Source organism: Mesoplodon bidens (genome assembly GCF_964165515.1).
Source record: "Mesoplodon bidens genome assembly, chromosome: 10".
Taxonomy (NCBI): Eukaryota; Metazoa; Chordata; class Mammalia; order Artiodactyla; family Ziphiidae; genus Mesoplodon; species Mesoplodon bidens.
The window spans coordinates 6,571,850-6,592,689 of NC_138172.1; the positions used below are offsets into that span (position 1 = coordinate 6,571,850).

The window sequence follows — 20,840 nt, forward strand, 5'->3', positions numbered from 1 at the left end:
CTGACAGCCCAGTCAGGACCCAGCATGGTGGAGGTGCTGTGGCCTGGGCAGTTCTCCATGTGGGGCTCCTTTCATGACAGCTGTAGCACTGGGGCTGTCCTTTGGTCTGGCTGACACCATCCCAGCCCTGCCCCATAGCCTGAGGCTCTTCCTACTCAAGCCTCCTTCCTTCTCTCTCTCCTGGCACAGGTGCCCGAGTGCTTCCCTGCTGGCTCCTGCCCTTTCTCCCCTGTACCATTTAAAGACATTTACCTCCCCCCCTCACATCTCTTGCACTTCTAGTTCTGTCTTTGGTGTCTTCTTCTTTCAGACCTGAGCGGACCCAAACCTCTAGGAAAACACCAACAAATCCCCTTGAAAACATCAGGGGACACCTCCAGCAAGCAGGTCTCCGGAGCCCCTGATTTCTCCTTAGTCGGTGTTATGATGTTATTGTCTTCATCATGGCTGGGCTCCCCGCTCCATGTCCCCATTAGCATTTTTTTTTAGCACAAGAAGACTTTCCTTCAAGAGCAAAATATTCACAGTCCTTGAATGTATGTGCATCATGATGAGATGTTCTTGTCAGTAAATTGTCCGCCTCCACACTGGCAAGCCCACGTGGCTTTGTGTTGTTTTTTTTAAAATACCGTTTGTTACATATTTCCCATTATAAAAGGTAATAGCCACGTTTGTGGCACAGAGAGGAGGTGGTGGATATCGGAGCTGGTGCCCACAAAAAACGGAAACAGGAAGGGAGCCAGAGCAGGGGTGACCCAGGGCATGAGCGTGGAGCATCGACACGTCATGGGGGTGTCCTGAGGGTCAGCTGAGGAAATGCTTGGGAGGAGTTGGTGCAGGGCCTGTTGCTTAGTGGAACCCCAATGGATCTGGTATCATCACTGTTATGACCATCCCCACGGCCAACCGCCCACAGGGCACCTCCCCCAAGCAGCCCCACAACAGCTCAGTGAGCCTGAGGCGTGTCCCGGGGGAGGGATTATGGAGGACCATGAAAGGGATGGTTTGCCAGGACCGAGAGGGGAATAATCTGCTGGTGCTCTCGTGGGCACTCACAAAGCCGGTCACCAGAATGGCCCCATCTGAGCATTGATGTGTACCAAGCCCACTCCTACCTCTCCTGCTCACCTGGTTAGTGACTTTCCTCTGATCTCCCAACTCTCTCTTTCAGACCCTTACTTCCTACCTTCTCCCACAACTGTATAAGGCTTGTTCCTCTAATAAACACCTTATTCCATAATACTCATAGTGGTCCTGTTTCCCAGACTGAACCTTGACGGACAGACTTAAGGTGTCAACGTGTCAAAAACTGGTGAACCTGGGTGATTGTTGAACCTTTCTTACAACTTCTCTGTAGAATTCAAATTTTAAATAAGATTTTAAAATTAAATATTCTGAGGAATGAATCACGAGGGAATGAATGTTGTTAACTCAATGTGCTCCTATTATCCTAGTTTTAGACCTTCATTTAGTTGACCACATTTAAGTTTCTTAGAACAGTGAAAGCACCTCCCTTCTGTGGCTCAGAATCATTTTCTATCCACTCATTCCAAGACTTCTGGGGAAGTCCAGTTCCAACTCCCTGGATTTTGAGCCCAAATCTCTCTCTGTTGGGGAAAAATATTTTGTGTGTATCTCTCGTTGTTTTGATGAAAGAGGCTATTGTGACCCCCACCCCAAAGAACTGAAGGTCTGACATTGTATATCATAGAACCTTTATTATTTTTCCTCTATATTCTTAGAAACGTACATAACTCCCGTGCTCTAGTTATAACACCATTTATAGACATTTAAAATGCATCTTCATGTATAAATATTTTACATTTGGTCCATAGAACAGATAATTTTACTAAATAATACTGTAATTTTTTTAAAACAGGCTCTGTATATAGTTTGAATATGTATATATTACATATATTTTTTTAATATAGAGATAGATTTACTTGGTGTTCTGAGAATAAATCCTTATTGCAAAAAAAAGCATATATGATAATACCATATCTTTCCCTCCCCAGGGCAAATACTAAAAAAAGTTACACATATTCACAGTTCTCACAGTAATTGTACGACACATAATATTGTGCTATATAAGTAGGTTTGGATGGAAATCAGTTAAGGGATTTCTTGCCAAACATCTCACTTAGATTTGATTACAAACATTAAATACGCTGCATTTGTCTTCGAAAGACTTGTTCTTAGTTTCAGAATGAAGAACAAAGAGAAAGTTAAAGTCTTCCTGCCCTTATTCTAAAGGAATTCACACAAAGGATGGGGGGTGGGACCATGAGACACAGTGAAGGGTTCATTTTGTTCTAAACCCTATAATTTAACAATACATATGCATTTCGATCCTGGATTCACCAGTTGGCATTTGGGATGCCTTAGTAATGAGACTATTTTACAGATGACTTCAGGAAAAGCTTTTAGGTTTCCTACACAATATCAAATGAGACCCTATGTACCAAGCGTGAGGATGAATGTACATATGTGTGCATTTATATGTGTACACAGACTTTTTGTTTTTTCACAAGAATGTGCTTAATATTCTGAGGGTAATACCTTATTGCAAGAACTGGTATGCTGGTCACTTGTGGACGAGGATGACAGCTTAAAAAACCCACAGTCACAGTTATTTACCATAGTTATTAAGGATTAGTCGTAAAACACAACTCGTGAGTTAACTAGCTAAGGAGTACAGGGCACAACATACGATTTGCTACATGGGAACCCATGTTCCTGGCAAATGAGAAGCGCTGAGTTGCTGGAGCTTGCAAGAAACTGTCTTCACCCGATTTGCTGCCACTACTGTGGAGCCCAGTTCTGGAACGGAACAAATACTACTTCCCGACGAAGCAGCTTTAATCTCGGAAGCACTTGGCGGGGCAGGTCTGGGTTAACACTAGCTCCTCAGTTACTGGGCTGGCAGGTTTTAGTGGCAGTGAGGAGATTCTCACTGGGGAACTTCAGAGAAGGGGAGAGGGCAGCAGCCTTGACTGGGTTTGCAGTGAGGGAGACATTTTAAGAAGGAGACAGAAAGATCACTGGATCCACTTTGCCTCAAGGACAGAGCCTCACTCTGATTTCCTCTGCAACTGCTCTGTGCTCTGCAAAGCCGGGCAGCCTAAGAGAAACTGGGGCTCCTGATTAGGGAATTTCCCCAGCGGGATCTGAGGTCCCCGGAATGGTGATTAAAAAATCAATTGTGCTTGTGGCCGTTTTCCGAGGAACAGCGCCCACCGGGAACGATCGCTGCTGGGCCAGGCGCAATCAGAATGGCGTGGTGAGAAGCGGGGCAGTAGGCGGGGCAGGAAAGCTTAGTGCAGAGATGCTCACTCCGCCCGGCGGCAGGGAAACAGGACACTGGGCAGAGTGCTTGAGAAAGCAGTTCTGGGAATACCGAAGGGGCTGGGGGTTGTCAAGCTGCCTCGGAAAGGAGAAAACCAAAAAATGAAAGAGCTCTGCGGGCTCTCTGCTCTTAAGAGTGAGCTCTCCCTGGAAATGTCCATTATACAAAATGCCCTTTTCATGTGCACAGAGCAGTGTTCCGACGGAACCGAACTCCTGCCAAGTCCGAGATAACAGTCATGGGTTTCGGCAGTAAGAGAACAGTCAGGAATACAACTAAAAGCCAGGAGTGTGCGGCCTCTCCGCATCACACTCGCTGGCAGGATAAAAATGATCTATCACAGCGGTCACACAGGCCGACTGCTTGATGCTGATGGGGCCCAGATTCAAAAGGTCACCAGCCCGCAGGTGCTGGAGCCATCGGGCATCTTCTTTGCCCACGGCGGGGCCCACGGGGGTGTGACTGTCCCCACCTCCCTCTCTTTGCATGGTGATGGTGTCTGGACTCGCCACTCGAGGTAGGTTGAGATAGACAGTATCTTCAGACATCAAGTGGTGGTCGTGTGCAGCCAGGGTCGGGGTGAGAGTGTGTGTGGGCGAGCCGCCCTGCACCCCTAGATGTAGGCCTCTTTGCTGGCGGAGCCGCTGGCCTGGGGCTGCTCTGGACCATTCTCGGGGCGGACAATGTCTTCGCTGGGCTGGATCATGACCTGGATGCGCTGTGGACAGCGGGAGGATTCAGGCGGGGATGGAAGGGGGCTGGCCTCTCGTTGGCCCACCCTCTTCTCAAGTCTCCCCTGTTTGTTCTGCCTGCGAGGTGCTCCCAGGTGCCAGCCCCCTCCTGCACACCTGCCAAAGCTCCCCTGGGCCACGCCCACTCCCTCGCACTTGGGTCACTGCAGTCACTGCCCCCAGCCCTCCACTTCCACTCTTGCCCCTCATCCCCTTCATTCTATTCTCAACACCCCAGCCAGAGGGGTTATGTGAAAACAGAAGTCAGATCACATCCCTCTGGTCCTCAGGACCCCACAAGGGCTCCCATTTCACCAAAGTCCTACAAGGCCCCACAGGACCTGGCGCCCATCACCGCAGACCTCAGTGTTCTCCCCTCACCCCCTTGCTCACTACACTGAGCCACACTGGCCTCCTCACTGCTCCTCACAAGCACCAGGCAAGCACCTGTCCCAGGGCCTTTGCACTTGCCGTACCCTCCTCCAGGGACATCCCTTTCCGACAGTGACGCAGCTCGGTCTCTATCTCCTTAGGTCTTGGCTCCGCGTTATCTCCTCAGCGAGGCCTTGCCCAGCACCCCCTGCACCCTCTTTCTTCATATTCCTCATCCTCATCAAATGTGACTTTATTTTGTTAATTGCTGATCCTCCTCTCTCAGAATGTAAGGCCCATGAGGGTGGGATTTTGCTCATGGCTGTGTCCGCAGCACTGACAACAGTGTCTGGCACATAGCAGGTGTTCAATGCATGTTTGCTGAAGGGGTGCAACCCCCCCACCTTCTCTGCACACCCCCCGCCATCCTGCCCCATCAGTGCACTGTCCTCAGACGAGTCTTCCCTTTCCCACCGCTGGGTCTTTGCACAGGCTGTGCTCCCTTCCACAAATGCACCCCTTCTGCCTCTCTGCCACTCTAAGACCTGACTACCGTTTGAGACACAGCAGCGAATCATGGTAAACAAAAGTGTCGGACCTGGAGTTGGAAGAAAGGGCTGTAAGGCCCCAGCTCTGCTAATACCTGACCGCAAGGGATGGGGAAGCAGCTTCCCCACCCGGCGCCTCATGTGCTCTTTCTGCGAAGGGAGGAGGCTGGCCCAGCAACTCTGGGGGCTGTGCACAACACACCACCCCTATGATGCAGACCTTACAGGCCCTCCTTCTGGCTCTGAGCGTGTCTGGCAGGGACATCTTGGTGGGGAATAAGGCTGAGAGGCACAGACCTAGGTCCTCCCAGCTGTGGCCTTCTACATCCTCAGGGAAATCTCCCCAGGCTACACTTACTTCATCAATGTCTCAGCACCTGGACCTCCAGCACTGCCTTGTTTCACTCAAGAATTCAATATAATTTAACAAAGAGCTGACGTGGACCTCGCATGTGCCAGTGGGTCCCTGCCGGGGGCAGCGTGCCTTACATGAGGTCTAGAGTTAAGCTCTTAACACATCTGATCCCACCCTTCACCTGCTCTGAAACCTCAATGGCTCCCCATTTGCCACTGGATAAACTCAGGGTAAAGTCCAAAGTTCTTGTCCTGATTTTCAAAGCCCTTCATGATCTGGTCCAACCTTCTTACATTCCCAGCCTCATGTCTTATCACCTCCCTGCACCCCTCCCCACTCTACCCTCCAGCCTCACTGATCAGTTTATACCCCTGGGACTTTGCACACACTACCCATCCCCTTCCAGGAACATTCTCTCTGCTTCTACTTTTATTATTTATTTATTTATTTTTAAATTGAAGTAGAGTTGATTTTATGTTACTTTCATGTGTACAGCACAGTGATTCGGTTTTTTAATATATATATATGTATATATATATGTGTATATATATATATATATACATATATATATACACACATACACATCCTTTTTCAAATTCTTCTCCCTTATAGGTTATTACATAATATTGAGTATAGTTCCCTGTGCTATAGTATGTCCTTGTTGTTTATCTATTTTATATATAGTAGTGTGTATATGTTAATCTCAACCTCCTAATTTATCTCCCTTTGGTAACCATAAGTTTGTTTTCTATGTCTGTAAGTCTATTTCTGTTTTGTAAATAACTTCATTTGTATCTTTTCTTTTCCCCCTGCTTCTACTTTTAAGTCTGCTGGTCCTTAGTCCTCTTCTTTGCTGTCCCCTCTTTAGGAAGCCTTCTCTAATCCTCCGAAATGCAGGAGGATATCTCCCTGGTTCACCCCAATCGTGACCTCTGACACTCTACCTTCACTGGCTATCAACTTGTCTGTCTCCCCAAATAGACTGTGCTCCACGAGCGTAGGCGTGGTGCCCAACAGAGTGGGGAAGGGGCCCAGCGACAAGGAGGGTGGAGAAGGGACTTACCTGCTTCAGGGAGCCCTTTAAGGTGAGGAACATGTAGGCCATGTACCCCGGGATGAGGACCATGGAAGACAGGGCCATGAGCCAGCCCACACCCTGGCCCCACTTGGGAAAAACGTAGCTTCCCATGGTGAGAGGGGTCATCTGCACAGCACTGAAAATGAACACACCCTGGGGAGGGACAGGAGAGAGGAGGGGGGCAGGCAGTCACCCAGACTGGACTGCCCAGGCCCCTCCCTAGACCCTGCAGCTGATAGGTCCACTGCCTTCCCCCCCTGCCCTGGGGCTGACCCTCACAAGGGCCCAGCATCTTGGGAATCCTGCACCCAAGGCCACAGCTAGGACATAAGGTGCCTTTGTGTACAACAGAAGAAGCCACTGTTTCCGGGAGGACCATCAGAAAAAGGTGCCTTCTCTGTGGCAGCCAATAGAAAAGGGCATCCCTTCTGGGAGAGCCAATATGAAGAAGGTGCCCTCTCTGGAAGGACCAATAGCAAAAGGTAGCTTCTCCGGGAGGACCAATAGAAAAAGGCATCCCGTCCTCCAGGTTAACCAGTTTGTCAAGCAGAACAAGGGTGGGAGGTCGCCCCCAGTTGGCCATTGGCTGAGTGTCCCTGTGCAGGACACAACATATGCAGCGGCCCAGCCCCACTGCAAGGACCTGGGCAGCCCCTCCCAGGCCTGCTCATGCCTCGGTTTCCCCTTGCAGGAGGGAATGAGGGATGCTGAGGATAAGAGGCCTCCCCGTGTGACTGGTTTGGCTTCAGAATCAGGTTTGAGCGCAGCACCAGCCCACTGGGTGATGCCGGCTGGTGAGTCTCGGTACCGACAGCAGTAAAGTGGGGCAATAACGCCTATTGTGCTGATGTTTGAGGATGCTGCGGCATGTCTGGTACCATGCAGGGCCCAGAGTAGACGCTCAGCACAAATGAGAGAATAGTATTCCTAGGGAACAGAGGTCTGTGGGCCTCTTCCACCTGCCTTTGGCTCCAGAAGTGTCCCTCTGGGCCTGAGTCACCCCAGGGCCCGGTCTGGCCCTGTCCTTACCGCTACAATGATGGGGGTGAAGAAGGACCAGCAGAGCTTCCACCAGATGCAGGGCCTGGAGCCAACCATCTCTTGGATGTTGTCATAGAATCGGTTGACACCTGTGACAATTGGAGAAAGAGCAGGAGGGATGAGCGGGCCGTGGGGACCGCAGGCTCAAGGCCCCGACCTGTTGGTTTTCTCACAGTGTGACCACGGGCAAGTCACCTAACATCTCTGAGCCTCAGTTTCCTCATCTGTAACATGCGGCTAATGCTGTGGGGTAGGGGTGGGGGTCCTTATTATCTAAGTATTCAATAACCAAATCCCCCAGCAAACGGGTTGCATGGGAAAGCAAGTCACCTGAATGTGAAAACATCCACCAACAAAAGGATGTACTTACAAAAAGCATCCCGGTCACTCTCAGTGTCCCTCCCACCCAACATCTCTCCCAGCCATTCCTTCAAAGCTTTGCTGCAGGGGCGGTTTTCCCTGCTGATCTGATGCATAAGCAACTGGTGATAGATTGCAAATTGCAAAGAAGAACTGCCAATCTTGCAAAAAAAAAAAAAAAAAAAAACCAAAAAACAAACCACTGCAGATGTCCTGGAGTTCATGAGAGTGGCACTGGGCACTGGGCACTGGACACTGCTCAGATTATTAGCAAAGTCACTGACAGTGAGGACCTGACAGCGCTAGACCAGTTAGACGAGGAAGGGCGAGGTGGCAGGACTCCAAACAACATACACAGGACACCAAGGACCCAGAGCGACCCTGGAGAACACCGCTTCCAAAAACGTCATCTTGCTGTGACAACCAAAGTGCCCGGAAGGACAGCCTTTTCACTATTACGCAGTCGGGTCTGGAAACGTAGTCCACAAAATCAACAAATAAACATCATCATGTCCTACGTTCTAAGATAGTGCATACTTTTATTTTATTTTTTTTTGCGGTACGCGGGCCTCTCACTGTTGTGGCCTCTCCCGTTGCGGAGCACAGGCTCCGGACGCGCAGGCTCAGCGGCCATGGCTCACGGGCCCAGCCGCTCCGCGGCATGTGGGATCTTCCCAGACCGGGGCACGAACCCGTGTCCCCCGCATCGGCAGGCGGACTCTCAACCACTGCGCCACCAGGGAAGCCCCAATAGTGCATACTTTTAATTATGGCCTAGCTTTTAAAAAATATTTAACTTGAGAACTTTTTTATAGTTTCAGTTTCCTTTCTCTAGATAAAATCTCAAACAAGTCTTTTATGGCAAAATTTATGAAGAAGTGTTGACCCCCATTTTAAATGAGTTTATTTAACTCTTCTTCTTATGGTATCTTCTAAACATGGGACGTCCTGTGCTAATTTCATCGAACTGCAATGAGGACCAAATAAATTAATGTATGGAGAGGACCTGGTGTTCAAGTCGTATTTGCTGAATGACTGAAGAAAGGAATGAATGAATGAATGAACAAATGCACGAGGGAGGGAGGGAGGAGGGGTTGGTGCTTACCATAAAACCAGGAAATGGAGACACATTCAAAGAACACGAGGAACAGCAGGCTCATGCCACTGGCGGAGTAGTAATCAAAGAGTTTGAAGACATAAATGCCCCCCTGCGAAAGCAAAAGAGGTGAGAGAGGGTCCACTTCCCCTGGGGACCAGTGCATTCAGTTCAAGGTCAACACAGGCTGTGTAGGTTGGGATTAGACTACACTGCAGCAAGAAGGCTTGAGGGTAGATTAGAGGAAGCACAGAGGTCTTTGCAACCCTGCAAGGATGTGGACATGGACTCTGGGGACTGGGAAGAAAATGCCCAGGTGGCGGAGGGAAATGTCCCATTTCTGGGAGGGCTGGAGGGCAGAAAGAGGAGCTGGTCATCTGAGCCATCTGTTCACAATGTTAAACCAGTCATGTCTCTCTCTAGAAGCTCTTTCATAGCTTAAATAAGACTGTAATGTAATATATAAAATGTAAAGAGATGTAAAGTAAAGTAAAATAAAATAAAATCCAAATGCCTGCCCTGGAAGGTCCTGCATGATCTGGTTCTGCATCCACTACCTACTCCCCCACTCCCTCTGTCGCTACCACGCTGGCCTTCTTTCTGTCCCTCAGCTTGCCAAGCCCAATCCCACCCCAGGGCCTTTGCATCTGCTGTGCTTTCTTCCCCTAGCTAGATCTTCCCCTGGCTGGTTCTTCCTTGCCATGTGAGTTTCAGCTGAAATGTCACTTCCTCAGAGGGACTGCCCTGACTACTCTGTCCAAGGCACCGTCCTACCCACCCCTGCTATTCATTCTCTGTCCCACTATCCTCTGTTCTTCATGGCATTTAATGATCTAATTCGCATGTCAGTCTTGTCCACCAAAATGATAGGTGGGATGCGACAAGGCTGGGGCACAGAGGGCCTGGGAGTGGCCCCGGGAAGGCAGCAGCAGAGGTGTGCCATGTGCTGACGCGCTCACCTGGGTGATGTTAGACAGACCGATCAGGTAGGAGACGATGCAGACGGCGGCGATGAAGAGCTCCCTGCGGTTGCGGAGCAGCCTGGGGTACTCATCCACCAGGGCAGTGATGAAGCCTTCCACGGTACAGAACTGCGGAGGGCAGAGGTCAGCCACCCCAGGCAGCCCCAGCCCCACCCATCCAAAGCCTCACCCTGTGGGGACGGCAGGGCCAGGGGAACCCTGGGTTCCAGGCCTGACTCTCCCTCTGCCTCCCTCTGTGACCTCAGGGAATCCCTTCCTCCTGGGCATCAGTTTCCCCATCTGGAAAATGCGGAAGGTAGCTGAGCTGAATCCTGAAGTCTCATGTGGTAGAACATCCTAAGGGTTTGAAACCCTTGGCCAGCTTCTAGGGGGCCTAAGACAATGGGCTCCTCTCCCTGCTTGGTCCTGGACCAGTGAGGCTGGGTGGGGTCTCCTCAAGGTGCCAGGGAGGGCATCCTCACCTGGCTGTCAATGCCCAGCATAAGCAGCATGGAGAAGAAGAGGATGGCCCAGAGGGGAGAGATGGGCAGCTGTGTCACCGCCTCCGGATACGCCAGGAATGCCAGCCCAGGGCCTGTGGCAGGAAGCCAGAAGAGGAAGAAATACAAGGCGCTGAGCACCGGCGGCATCCTCAGCGCACCCACTTCCTAAGCTTCATTTCATCTCGTCTTCAGAGTAAACGTTTCGGTGACTGTTATCAGCCTCCTTTTCCAGACAAGGAAACAGTTGCGGGGAGGCAGGAGGCTACAGAGTTGGGTTCAGAGGCAAGAGGACCAGTGAGATAAGAGGAGGGACTGCGGTGACCTGGCCAGCGGTGGGGACTGGGGACAGCGCAGGTGCAGACAGGGGGCCAGATGGAGAGATACTCAGGAGGCAGAGTGCGCAGGCCCTGGTTTTGGTTGGTTTGCGAGGGAAGGTGAGGGAAGACAAAGGAAGGGTCCAGGATGATGCTGGGGGCCTGGCCTGGGCAGTAGACGCTGGAACCCTTTGCTACGATGGTAGAACAGGGTAGGAGAAGGCTTGAGGAGTTTGGGACACTGTGAGTGTCTGGGGGTGGGTATTCAGGAGATCAGGGAAAACCGTGGAAGAAAGAAAGAGACGGTAACCTCTCTGGGGTCTGGCTCTGGAAAGGGGGTTGACTGGGAAGTTCCAGAGAAATGAGATGCTGCGCTGCCCGTGCAGCGGAGAGCAAGCCCTTGGAGGGGAATGTTCCTTTCCACACGGCACGCCCAGCTCCCCACGACAGAGAAGGGACAGGTCACATTGCCTCCCTGAGCCTCTGCTGAGCACATAGTGGGTCCCCCGCATTTGAGCAGGGAAGGGGGTGTGCCTGGGGCTGTCCTTGGACCCTGTGGCATGGATGACTGTGTGGAGAGCAGAGTGGGCACAGCCCACTCGGTGAGAACCTTTTTGGAACTGGGACAAAAGCACCGATGTGGGTGCTTTCAGTCACAATGGTGAAGGTGTCTGGGTTGGACCAAAGTTGATATTCCAGGGGACAAGAGTAGGTCTGCTCCCCTCAGATGTCCAGGATCTGCTGGAGGTGCCAGTATGGCCTGGCTTCACAACCAGCCAGGTCTGGGGTCAACTCCAGTCCTACCACCTTTGAGCTCTGTTAATTTGGGTAAGTGACCTTGGTGAGTCTCGGTTTCCTCACCTATGAGATGAGGATAACAAGAGCACTGACCCCATAGTGTTGGGAAGATTCAGGGACACTGTCCATGTAAATGCTCAGGGCACTGCTGGCAGGTAGGGACACTCAACGCCAGCGAGCCACGGTGGTGATGATGGTGACAGCGATGAAGATCGCAAAGTCCCCGGGGTTAGCCCCTCCCCCCAGCCCTCCCCAGTGCGGTGCTGACCTGAGGCCGCCACATCAGCAATGGACCTCTTGGTGACATGTGCCATGAAGCCCACGATGGAGAAGATAACAAATCCTGCGAACATGCTGGTGCAGGAATTGATGCAGCAGACGATGATGGAGTCCCTGCAGAGAGGGGGGGATGGGGTCAGGAAGGGTGGGGCTGGCGGGAAGGTGAGCTAGTGGGCTGTGGTTATCAAGGGGCCAGGCGGAGGAGGGTACCTGTGAGCCGAGCTACTGGTGTGCCCCCCCCGCCCCCCCCACCCACCCCGGGAAGGGGCGGAACCGGAAGGAGTGCCCAGAAGGTTTTGGCTCAGAGATGGGTGGAGTTGACAGGCCAAGGGAGGGGCGTGGTCTCGGAGGGGCGTGGCCGCGGGGAAGCACCTGTAGACGTTGTTGTGGAAAGAGTTGTAGCTGCCGAGAGCGATCAGGGATCCCAGGCCCAGCCCATAGGAGAAAAAGATCTGGGTAGCCGCATCCAGCCACACCTATAGGCAGAATGATTAAAAAAAAAAAAGTCAAAGTCATAATCGTAGCCTGGAACGCCCCAGGGCCTTTTACACGTGCTAACCAGCTCTACCAGGCAGCAACCCCAGTTCACATAAGCGGGTCCGAGAGGTGCGATAACTTATCCTAAAGGTGGTAAACGATGGCTCAGGACTCAGATGTGCTCTTAACCCAGCGGGGGGCGCTCCAGGACCAGGTCGGGAGGTCGCTCACCTCAGAGTCCGACAGCTTGCGGAAGTTGGGCGTGATGTAGAAGAGGATGCCCTCCTTGGCCCCGGGGAGCGTCACTCCGCGGAAGAACAGGATGATCAGCATGATGTAGGGATATGTGGCAGAGAAGTAGACCACCTGGGAGGAAAGGGGGCGAAGGGTTACGCCCCTTCCAGCGCACCCATGCTTTCCTTAACCACTTTACCTACATCCCTACCTGTTGTGGCTCTGGGCTTGGTTCCAATTCATCTTCCTCCAGGAAGCCTTCCTGGATTCCTAACCTGCTCCTCTTGGCCACTTTTCTGAAGCTGCTCCTTGGTGTCTGAATCAACCAGCTCAGCACCCATTTTTTCCCCTTTCCCTACCCTTCCTATTTTTTATTTTTATTTTGAAGTATTCAAATAATATATGTGGTGACAAGGAAATTTTTTAATTACATATGAATACACACACAAATTAGAGTTCTTTTCAACAGCCCGTAGAATACAAGTTACATGAGGGACAGGGCTTGTCGTGTTCACTTCTCTGTTTTCCCAGTGCCTAGAACAGTCCATGGTATATAGTAGACACTCAGTAACTGCCTGACAAATACATAAGTGCATGGATGTTAATATTTTAATATTCTCTTTTGAGACTTTCCTTTGCATATATGATTACATTTTCTTACATATGAGGCGCAAAGTACATACTTGCCTTTTCATTTAACATGTTTAAAGTTAAAAAACACAGTACATACAGCTTTGTTTCTTGTTTCGTTTACTGAATGCTGTTTTACTGTCTCATAACACTGTGATTTTAATTATACAAAACAGTCCCTCAGGAGGTCCCACCACCCTTTTTAAAATTTCCCCTACTGTTATCCGTTCAGGTTATTTCCAATTTTATGTGAGACTCAATACTACTACACTGGACACCCTGTAGATAAAACTTTGTCTACAAAATTATTATACTATTCTCTAGAAAAATTCTTAGAAGTGGAATTACTGAGTAAAAAGGAATAAACTTCTCAAGGCTTTTTATCCACATTGCCTAATTACCTCCCAGAAACTGAACTTCGTCCAGTACTACAGACTGTGCCTTTCCCCCAAAGGGGCCAGCACTGAGGATAATCACCTTACAAATTATTTTAAATTGATAATCAAGAGACTGATGTCACTGTCTGAAATGGCATTTCTTTGCTCACCAGCGTGAAAGAGCAATTTTCAAGTTCAATAACCTCTGTACCTCCAAGTCTGATGTGCCCCTACTTCCCGGTCAGCATGAATTGTTCTCTGGGTTAGTCTCATCTCCCTGACGACTCTGAGACGCTTCAGGCTTAGGAAAGGCAGCCACGATCCAGCAGAAAAACCACTGTACTTGGAATTAGGAAAAGGGGATTTAAAACCATCTGTGTCACCTACAAGCTGTGTGACACTGGGTCAATTTCTTATCTTCTCTGAACCTAGCTTTTTCTTGTCTGGGTACAATCAACCTTTTTGCTCAGAAAGGTTGGGTGTATGAGGACATACAACATGTTTAATCCATGTCATCTATGTCTTGCTCGTCACTGGGTCTTTGGCATGGAGCCAGGTATACAGTAGGAGCTCAGTAAATGCTCATTGGTAGACTGATTGACTCATTCAAAAGATGCAGTGAGAGGGGCTCTACTCTCTGTCCCCAAGAAGTAGTCAGTCTCCTAAGGTAGCAGGAACTTTAGGTACCACCCACAAATAATTATAATAGACATCATGTACTGAGTGCCGACTGTGTGCTAGGCATACGCTCTACATTCTATACAGACTGATTATCTCACTTAGTCTTTGAGACAACCCTGTAAGGCACTATTATTGTGACCATTTAGCAGATGAGGAAACTGAGGCTCAGAAAAGTGAAGTGACTTGCCCAAGTGCACACAGCTAGGGCCCAGGGGACTGACATTCAATTTCAACTCTGTCTCCTCCAAAGCCCTTGGGCCCTACATTCTTCTGCTACCTGAAGTTGCGCTGGGAGACACCTGTGCCCTCCTCCTGCTCACCTAGCCTAGGGACAAAGCAGAGATGTTTGACAGTGGCCTTGGTTCTGAGAACCCGGTGGGTCCAAAGGTCCCACCTGACTGCAACTGGGCAGCTTTTCGTTAGCTGGGTCCGTGCCCAAGTGTGTAATTCACTAAGGTTCTGTTTTGCTCGATTCAGCTTTTTGGGCAGTCTGGACCTCCCTGTCTGAGCCTGATTCAGTTCAGTTCCTTTCTTTCCCTGACTTGCTCTAAGACCTCAGACAATACCCTTGCCCTCTGAGTTTCCTTCCGGTCCAGGCCAGTGAGAGACTTGGCCATCTTCTGTCCCCAGACTCCTGGGGTGGGGCTTGAAAACACAAAGAGGTGGGGGTGAGGCCAGTCCCCACCTCACCCCTGACCTGATTGGCAATTTAATCCCCAGGTGTCCCCAGGCTGGACATCCCAGCTAGGCACGGCTCTGCCTTTGCCAAAAACAAAAACAACAACAACTCCTCTTGCTAGCTTCTGATTTCTTTACAAAATCAGCAGCTCATTTGATTCACATAACAAACCAATGGATAAGCAGTTATTGGTCCCATTTTACAAAAGAGGAAACTGAGTTTCAGAGAGGCAAAGTGATTTGTTCCAGGTCACACAGCCACATAAATGGCCAACATGGGCCAGAACTGTTTGAACACAGGGCCTGAGTATTTAACCATTAACCAATCCATCTCTATTACCTCCTCAAAGGCCGGGATGTAACTGTGCTCACCTCTGGATCACCTGCACCTAGAACAAAGCTTGGAACAGAGTAGATCTCAGGGATGGTTTGTCAAATGGTCCAGGAGCCACATTTGCCCTCCGCTTTGCGATGGCTCTGCCCGGCCCAGGGGAATCTCGATCTCAAGGGACTCACCATGAGCCTGGCACTGCACTAAGAGCATGACTTGCAGTATTTCCTTTAATCCTTAAAACTGCCCAGAAGGTAGGTAATGATATTATTCCTATTTTACAGGAAAGGAAACCGAGGTACAGAGAGATGAAGGCACCTGCTTAAGTCAAAGTTGGATGGGGTTCCTGGGAGCTATCGACTCCCCACCCAGAGCAGAGATCCCTCTGTAGACCCATCCCCCTTGGGTCCCCACTGTGCACACCTCTTACCTTTCCAGTCCAGCCAACACCCTTCCAGATACAGAAATACACAAGGATCCAGGCGATGGCCAGGGTGATGGCCAGAGGCCAGCGGATTTGACCTGGCTTATCCAGCCCGTCTGTCATCTGATGCATGTTGCGCCTGGTGGAACATCGGAGGGAGGACAAAGTTACGTGGGGCTGGCGGGGGCTGGGGTGACCCGGGGGTGCCCAGGGCGCGATGGGGCTGATAGCTGTGATCACTGGGCTCCAGGAGCTGGGCGGGGACCGTGGGCCCGTTACACTAATCGGGAGAAAGTGCTGTTTGCTCAAGGGACCTGCCAGTGACTTAGTTCTGCCACCATGGCTGCTCACCTGGATGTCTGCAGCGGCCTCCCAGCAGGACCAGCCCCCTTCACTTCTGCTCTGTCCCCACTCCGGCCCCTTCTAATGTCTGATCATGTCACTTTCCTGCTTAAAATCTTGCAGTGAATAGCTCGCTGTTGTTCTCACTGGCCCTCAGTGATACACCACCGCCCCTGGGGATGGCCCCGCACTCACTCCCAGAACTCCACCACGGCGCTGGTCATGGTGGTGGTGTTGACGATGCTGTAGTTGGAGAAGCAGCGGTCTGTGTTCCAGGGGTTGTCACACTGTTTCCACGGCAGTGTCTGCAAAGACACAGCGGCACAGATAAACCACATAAGCCCCCAAGAGCTGGCGACAGTGGCCCCAGCACATCGCGTGCATCCTCACGGTCCTCTGAGCCTCCTCACAGCCATTACCTCAACCTCCCATTCCCAACAGCTCCAGATGCAGGTCATGTTGTCATCCCCGTTTTAGAGATCAGAGAGGGACAGCAACTTGCTCAAGATCACACAGCTACGTGTCAGGGCTGAAAGTTGAACCTCAGCCTTTTCACTCTGAAAACCAGCTCTCCGAGCTGTACCATAAGGCATCCTGTGTCCACCCTGGGGCCACTTCCCAGCTACGTGACCTTGGGTAAGTAACCGTGCCCATCTGAGCCCGTGCACGATGAAGTTAACAGTGAACACTTACAGTGCTTGTTCTTTGCTGGGTATGGTTCTAAGCACTTTACACCTATTACTCCTTAGTCCTCACACAACCGTATGAGGTGAGGTGAGTTTTACCTTAAGCCCCATTTTATAAATGAGGGCACTGTGGCTCAGAGAGGTGAGGTCTCTTTCCTGAAGCAGCACAGTTGGTACAGACTAGGGTCAGGATTTGAACCCAGGCTGTCTGGGTCCATATAATATGGGCGAATGGTGCTATGACGAGGACACAAGGGCTGCTGAAGACAAACCGCGCCCACCACCCGGAGGAATGGCCCTGTCGGCAGAACGGTGGTCCCAGTGGAGGGAGGGTGGGGTGTGGGTCTGGCTCCTTCTGGGGGGCAGGTGGTCCAAGGGGTCACTCACTGTGGTGAAGGAATTGTACAGGTAGTAGATGGCCCAAGAGATGATGACGATGTAGTAGATGTTCAGCCAGAAGGACAGCACAGCAGCGGCAAGGCCCACACCTGGGACCAGACACACCATCAGGACCTTCATTTCATACAGTAATAATCATAACCATCCCAGCTCCTGTCATTGTTGCCATTTTCCAGGACATCTACAGTGTCATTGGACCTTGGAGAGAAGCAGGGACTTGGCTAAGGTCACACACACATGGCAAGTGAGGGAGCCAGGACTTGCGTCTGGGGCCCAGCACAGGCTGGCTGCAGGGCGGACTGGGGCCTTGGCTTGCCGGGCAAGCACGACCCTGCATGTGTCCACCCGAGTGTCCATCAGGCACTGAGCGAGAAAGCAGAGAGAGTCGCGCCCAGCCCCTGCTGGGGAAATGCGCTCACGGGGCAGGGCGGGCTGACGTGCGTGCGGGGCCTCTGGACTGGGTCCTCCTCTGACCCGCATTGCCATGGGTCACCTGGCCCCTGAAAGGGCTCCCCGCTGCTCAGACGTGACCCAACAGCTCCCTCTGTCCAGGGCCCGGAGCTGTGGGCAGGAGCACGACCACGATCCACAGCTCCACTCTGCACACTCACCCTTGAACATGGGGGCCAGCTTCCACACCCCCAGGCCCCCGATGGACGTGTACTGGCCCAGGGAGCACTCCAGCAGGAAGAGCGGGACCCCCGCAAAGATGAGCGTCAGGAAGTAGGGGATCAGGAAGGCCCCTGCGGGGTCGAGAAGAGAGATGCTCGTGGCCTTGAGCTTTGAGAAACCCGGTCGGTCAGAGAGAGCATCACAGCGGGGCGTTCTGGGGTCCCTGCCACGATTTCATTATATTCTGCCTTCAAAGCAGCATCCAAAGCCAAAGTGAGGACCGAGGACGTCCTTTGCTCAAGACCCATGCCCTGCACTTTGCAGAATGAAGACAGGAGCTTTTTGGCATCATTAACAGACTACTGCCCTTTGGGAATCCTTTGGAAAAGGACAAGAAGCAGGAAGTGGGGCCTGGCACTCCCATTGGAGTCTTTAGGGGACCCATTTCCCCAAGGTCACCCCAGAAAATGCCTAAGCAGGACACTCTCCGTGTGTGTCGGGTGTGTGTGTGTGTGTGTGTGTGTGTGTGTGTGTGTGTGTGCAGACCCAGCAGGAGGTCACCAGGCCAGCACCTACCGCCACCATTTTTCCCGCAGAGATATGGAAACCTCCAGACGTTGCCCAGCCCGATGGCGTAGCCCACGCAGGACATGAGGAAGTCGAAGCGGCCCTTCCATGTGTCCCGGTCTGGAAGGTCTGCCGCCTTTTTCTGCACCTTGACCACCAGTGTTTTGGGCTTGTCATTGGCCACGGGGACCTCGCTGACCTCCGTGGAGATCTGCCCATCGGCCACCTTGCTACCATTGGTCGCCATGTCTCGGAGTTTGGACGCAGGGGTCCTGGCAGACGGACGTGCGATGTCAGCCCTGGTCCACGTGGACAGCAGTTTTGCGGCTCAAGGTCACCCTAGGAGAACAGAGGGATAGGGTGACAGGCAATGAAGGTGTTAAGATCCTGGAGTCGCCCCAAAATAACAAAACAAAATAACCCACAAACCAAGGGACGAAGAGGGCTCTCCCTCTTTTTCCTGCCAGCTCCTGCCCCAGGAGAAAGGAAGATGCCTTTTGCTTCCAAGGTCATCATGTGAGAATGTGGTCTCGACGTCTCCTGGGCTAGCATCAACGTTGGCCATCTGTGTCACGTGCCCTCCGTTATGTGTCCATGTCAGACAGTAGCCCCAGGCAACCAAAATTCCAAACAGAAATATTATGTGCACTTCATCTTTGCCTTCCGGGATGCAGTTGGGAGATTTTCTATTCCCTGAGGCCATAATAGCCAAGGCAGGGTAAGCAATTCAGGATTTTCCTGTGAGGCTGAACAGGGAGGTGTCCTGGCCGCAGGGGTAGGTGAAGGCGGGATGTGAGCACAGACTCTGATCGTGATCAAAGTCCTCTTTGCCACTTTGGAGCTGTGTGACTTTGAGTAAGCTTCTTAACCTCTCTGGGCCTCACTCTCCCTACCTTTTAATTTGAGGATGATCGTAGTGGACCCCTTATCGGGCTGTTGTTCTTCACTTAGTGAGCACCCAGTGGCTGCAAACAGTGAGGACCTGCTACTAATTCACCAGCAGTCCCCAAGCCTGGCTGTGTTTCCAAGTCATTTAGGAAGCTCTACAAACACACAGGTCCCCAGGTCCCTCCCTAGATGTGCCACATCAGAATCTCTAGGAGACAGCCCCGGATCTATACTTTTTTTTTTTTTTTTTTACATGTTTATTGGAGTATAATTGCTTTACAATGGTGTGTTAGTTTCTGCTTTATAACAAAGTGAATCAGCTATACATATACATATGTTCCCATATCTTTTCCCTCTTGCGTCTCCCTCCCTCCCACCCTCCCTATCCCACCCCTCTAGGTGGTCACAAAGCATGGAGCTGATCTCCCTGTGCTATGCGGCTGCTTCCCACTAGCTATCTATTTTATGTTTGGTAGTGTATATATGTCCATGACACTCTTTCACTTTGTCACAGCTTACCCTTCCCCCTCCCCATATCCTCAAGTCCATTCTCTAGTAGGTCTGTGTCTTTATTCCTGTCTTTCCCCTAGGTTCTTCATGACATTTTTTCCCCTTGAATTCCATATATATGTGTTAGCATACAGTATTTGTCTTTCTTTCTGACTTACTTCACTCTGTATGACAGACTCTAGGTCCATCCACCTCATTACAAATAGCTCAATTTCGTTTCTTTTTATGGCGGAGTAATATTCCATTGTATATATGTGCCACAAATAGAACTACCATATGACCCAGCAATCCCACTACTGGGCATATACCCTGAGAAAACCATAATTCAAAAAGAGTCATGTACCAAAATGTTCATTGCAGCTCTATTTACAATAGCCAGGAGATGGAAACAACCTAAGTGTCCATCATCGGAAGAACGGATCTATACTTTTTTTTTTTCTTTCTTTTTTTTTGCGGTATGCGGGCCTCTCACTGTTGTGGCCTCTCCCGCTGCGGAGCACAGGCTCCGGATGCGCAGGCCCAGTGGCCATGGCTCACGGGCCCAGCCGCTCCGCGGCATACGGGATCCTCCCAGACCGGGGCACGAACCCGTATCCCCTGCATCGGCAGGCGGACTCCCAACCACTGCGCCACCAGGGAGGCCCGGGATCTATACTTTTAACAAATCCTGATAAAGGATATTCTTAGGCCAGGAGCCCAGCCCAGCCCTCAGGCAAGGAAGGACTACCAGCTTGGATGACCTCTCTGACCCTCGGTCTCCCCCAGATGTCCTATCTACATTCTGCACCCTTCTTACCTCTTTAGTTGCAGAGGCAGCATGGGGTAGAAGACAGCGTATGACACTGGATCAGACCTGTCCTGGATTCAAATCTCCAGTCCACCTTTTACCAGCAGAGTGACCCTAAGTACTACTCTTGATTTCTCTGGCCTCAGTTTTTCCACCTATAAAATGGGGGGAATCCTATCTGGCTTGTAGAATTACGGCCAAAATAAACTTTAATGGCTGTGAGGGTGCTTTTCACCCAAATGGTTCAGAAAAGAACTCCATAGATGGTTGTTTTGATTTTGGTTGTTGATGTTACCTGATGGTTGTCTGTGCTGTGTCAGCTCCAGAGCAGCTCCCTCTGCAACCCCTGGGTGAGAGCCTGCAAAGCAGAGGACAGGAGGGACGTTGAACAGACAGACGGGCTGATGGCAGCCCTGGGCAGAGAGCAGCAGGGG

At 51.1% G+C, this 20,840-nt stretch overlaps 1 protein-coding gene across 1 annotated transcript; it reads right to left on the minus strand.

Annotated features, from left to right (window-relative positions):
- Positions 1-3,959: 3,959 nt before the first annotated feature.
- SLC6A1 (solute carrier family 6 member 1) lies at positions 3,960-18,468 on the minus strand (the record flags this gene model as incomplete). Its single annotated transcript, XM_081246182.1, has 14 exons — positions 3,960-4,064; positions 6,416-6,583; positions 7,460-7,560; positions 8,937-9,039; positions 9,887-10,018; positions 10,372-10,484; positions 11,773-11,897; positions 12,156-12,259; positions 12,492-12,626; positions 15,622-15,754; positions 16,153-16,262; positions 17,031-17,131; positions 17,654-17,785; positions 18,231-18,468. 14 exons carry the CDS (start codon positions 18,466-18,468, stop codon positions 3,960-3,962), a joined length of 1,800 nt encoding a protein of 599 aa, XP_081102308.1.
- Positions 18,469-20,840: the final 2,372 nt, after the last annotated feature.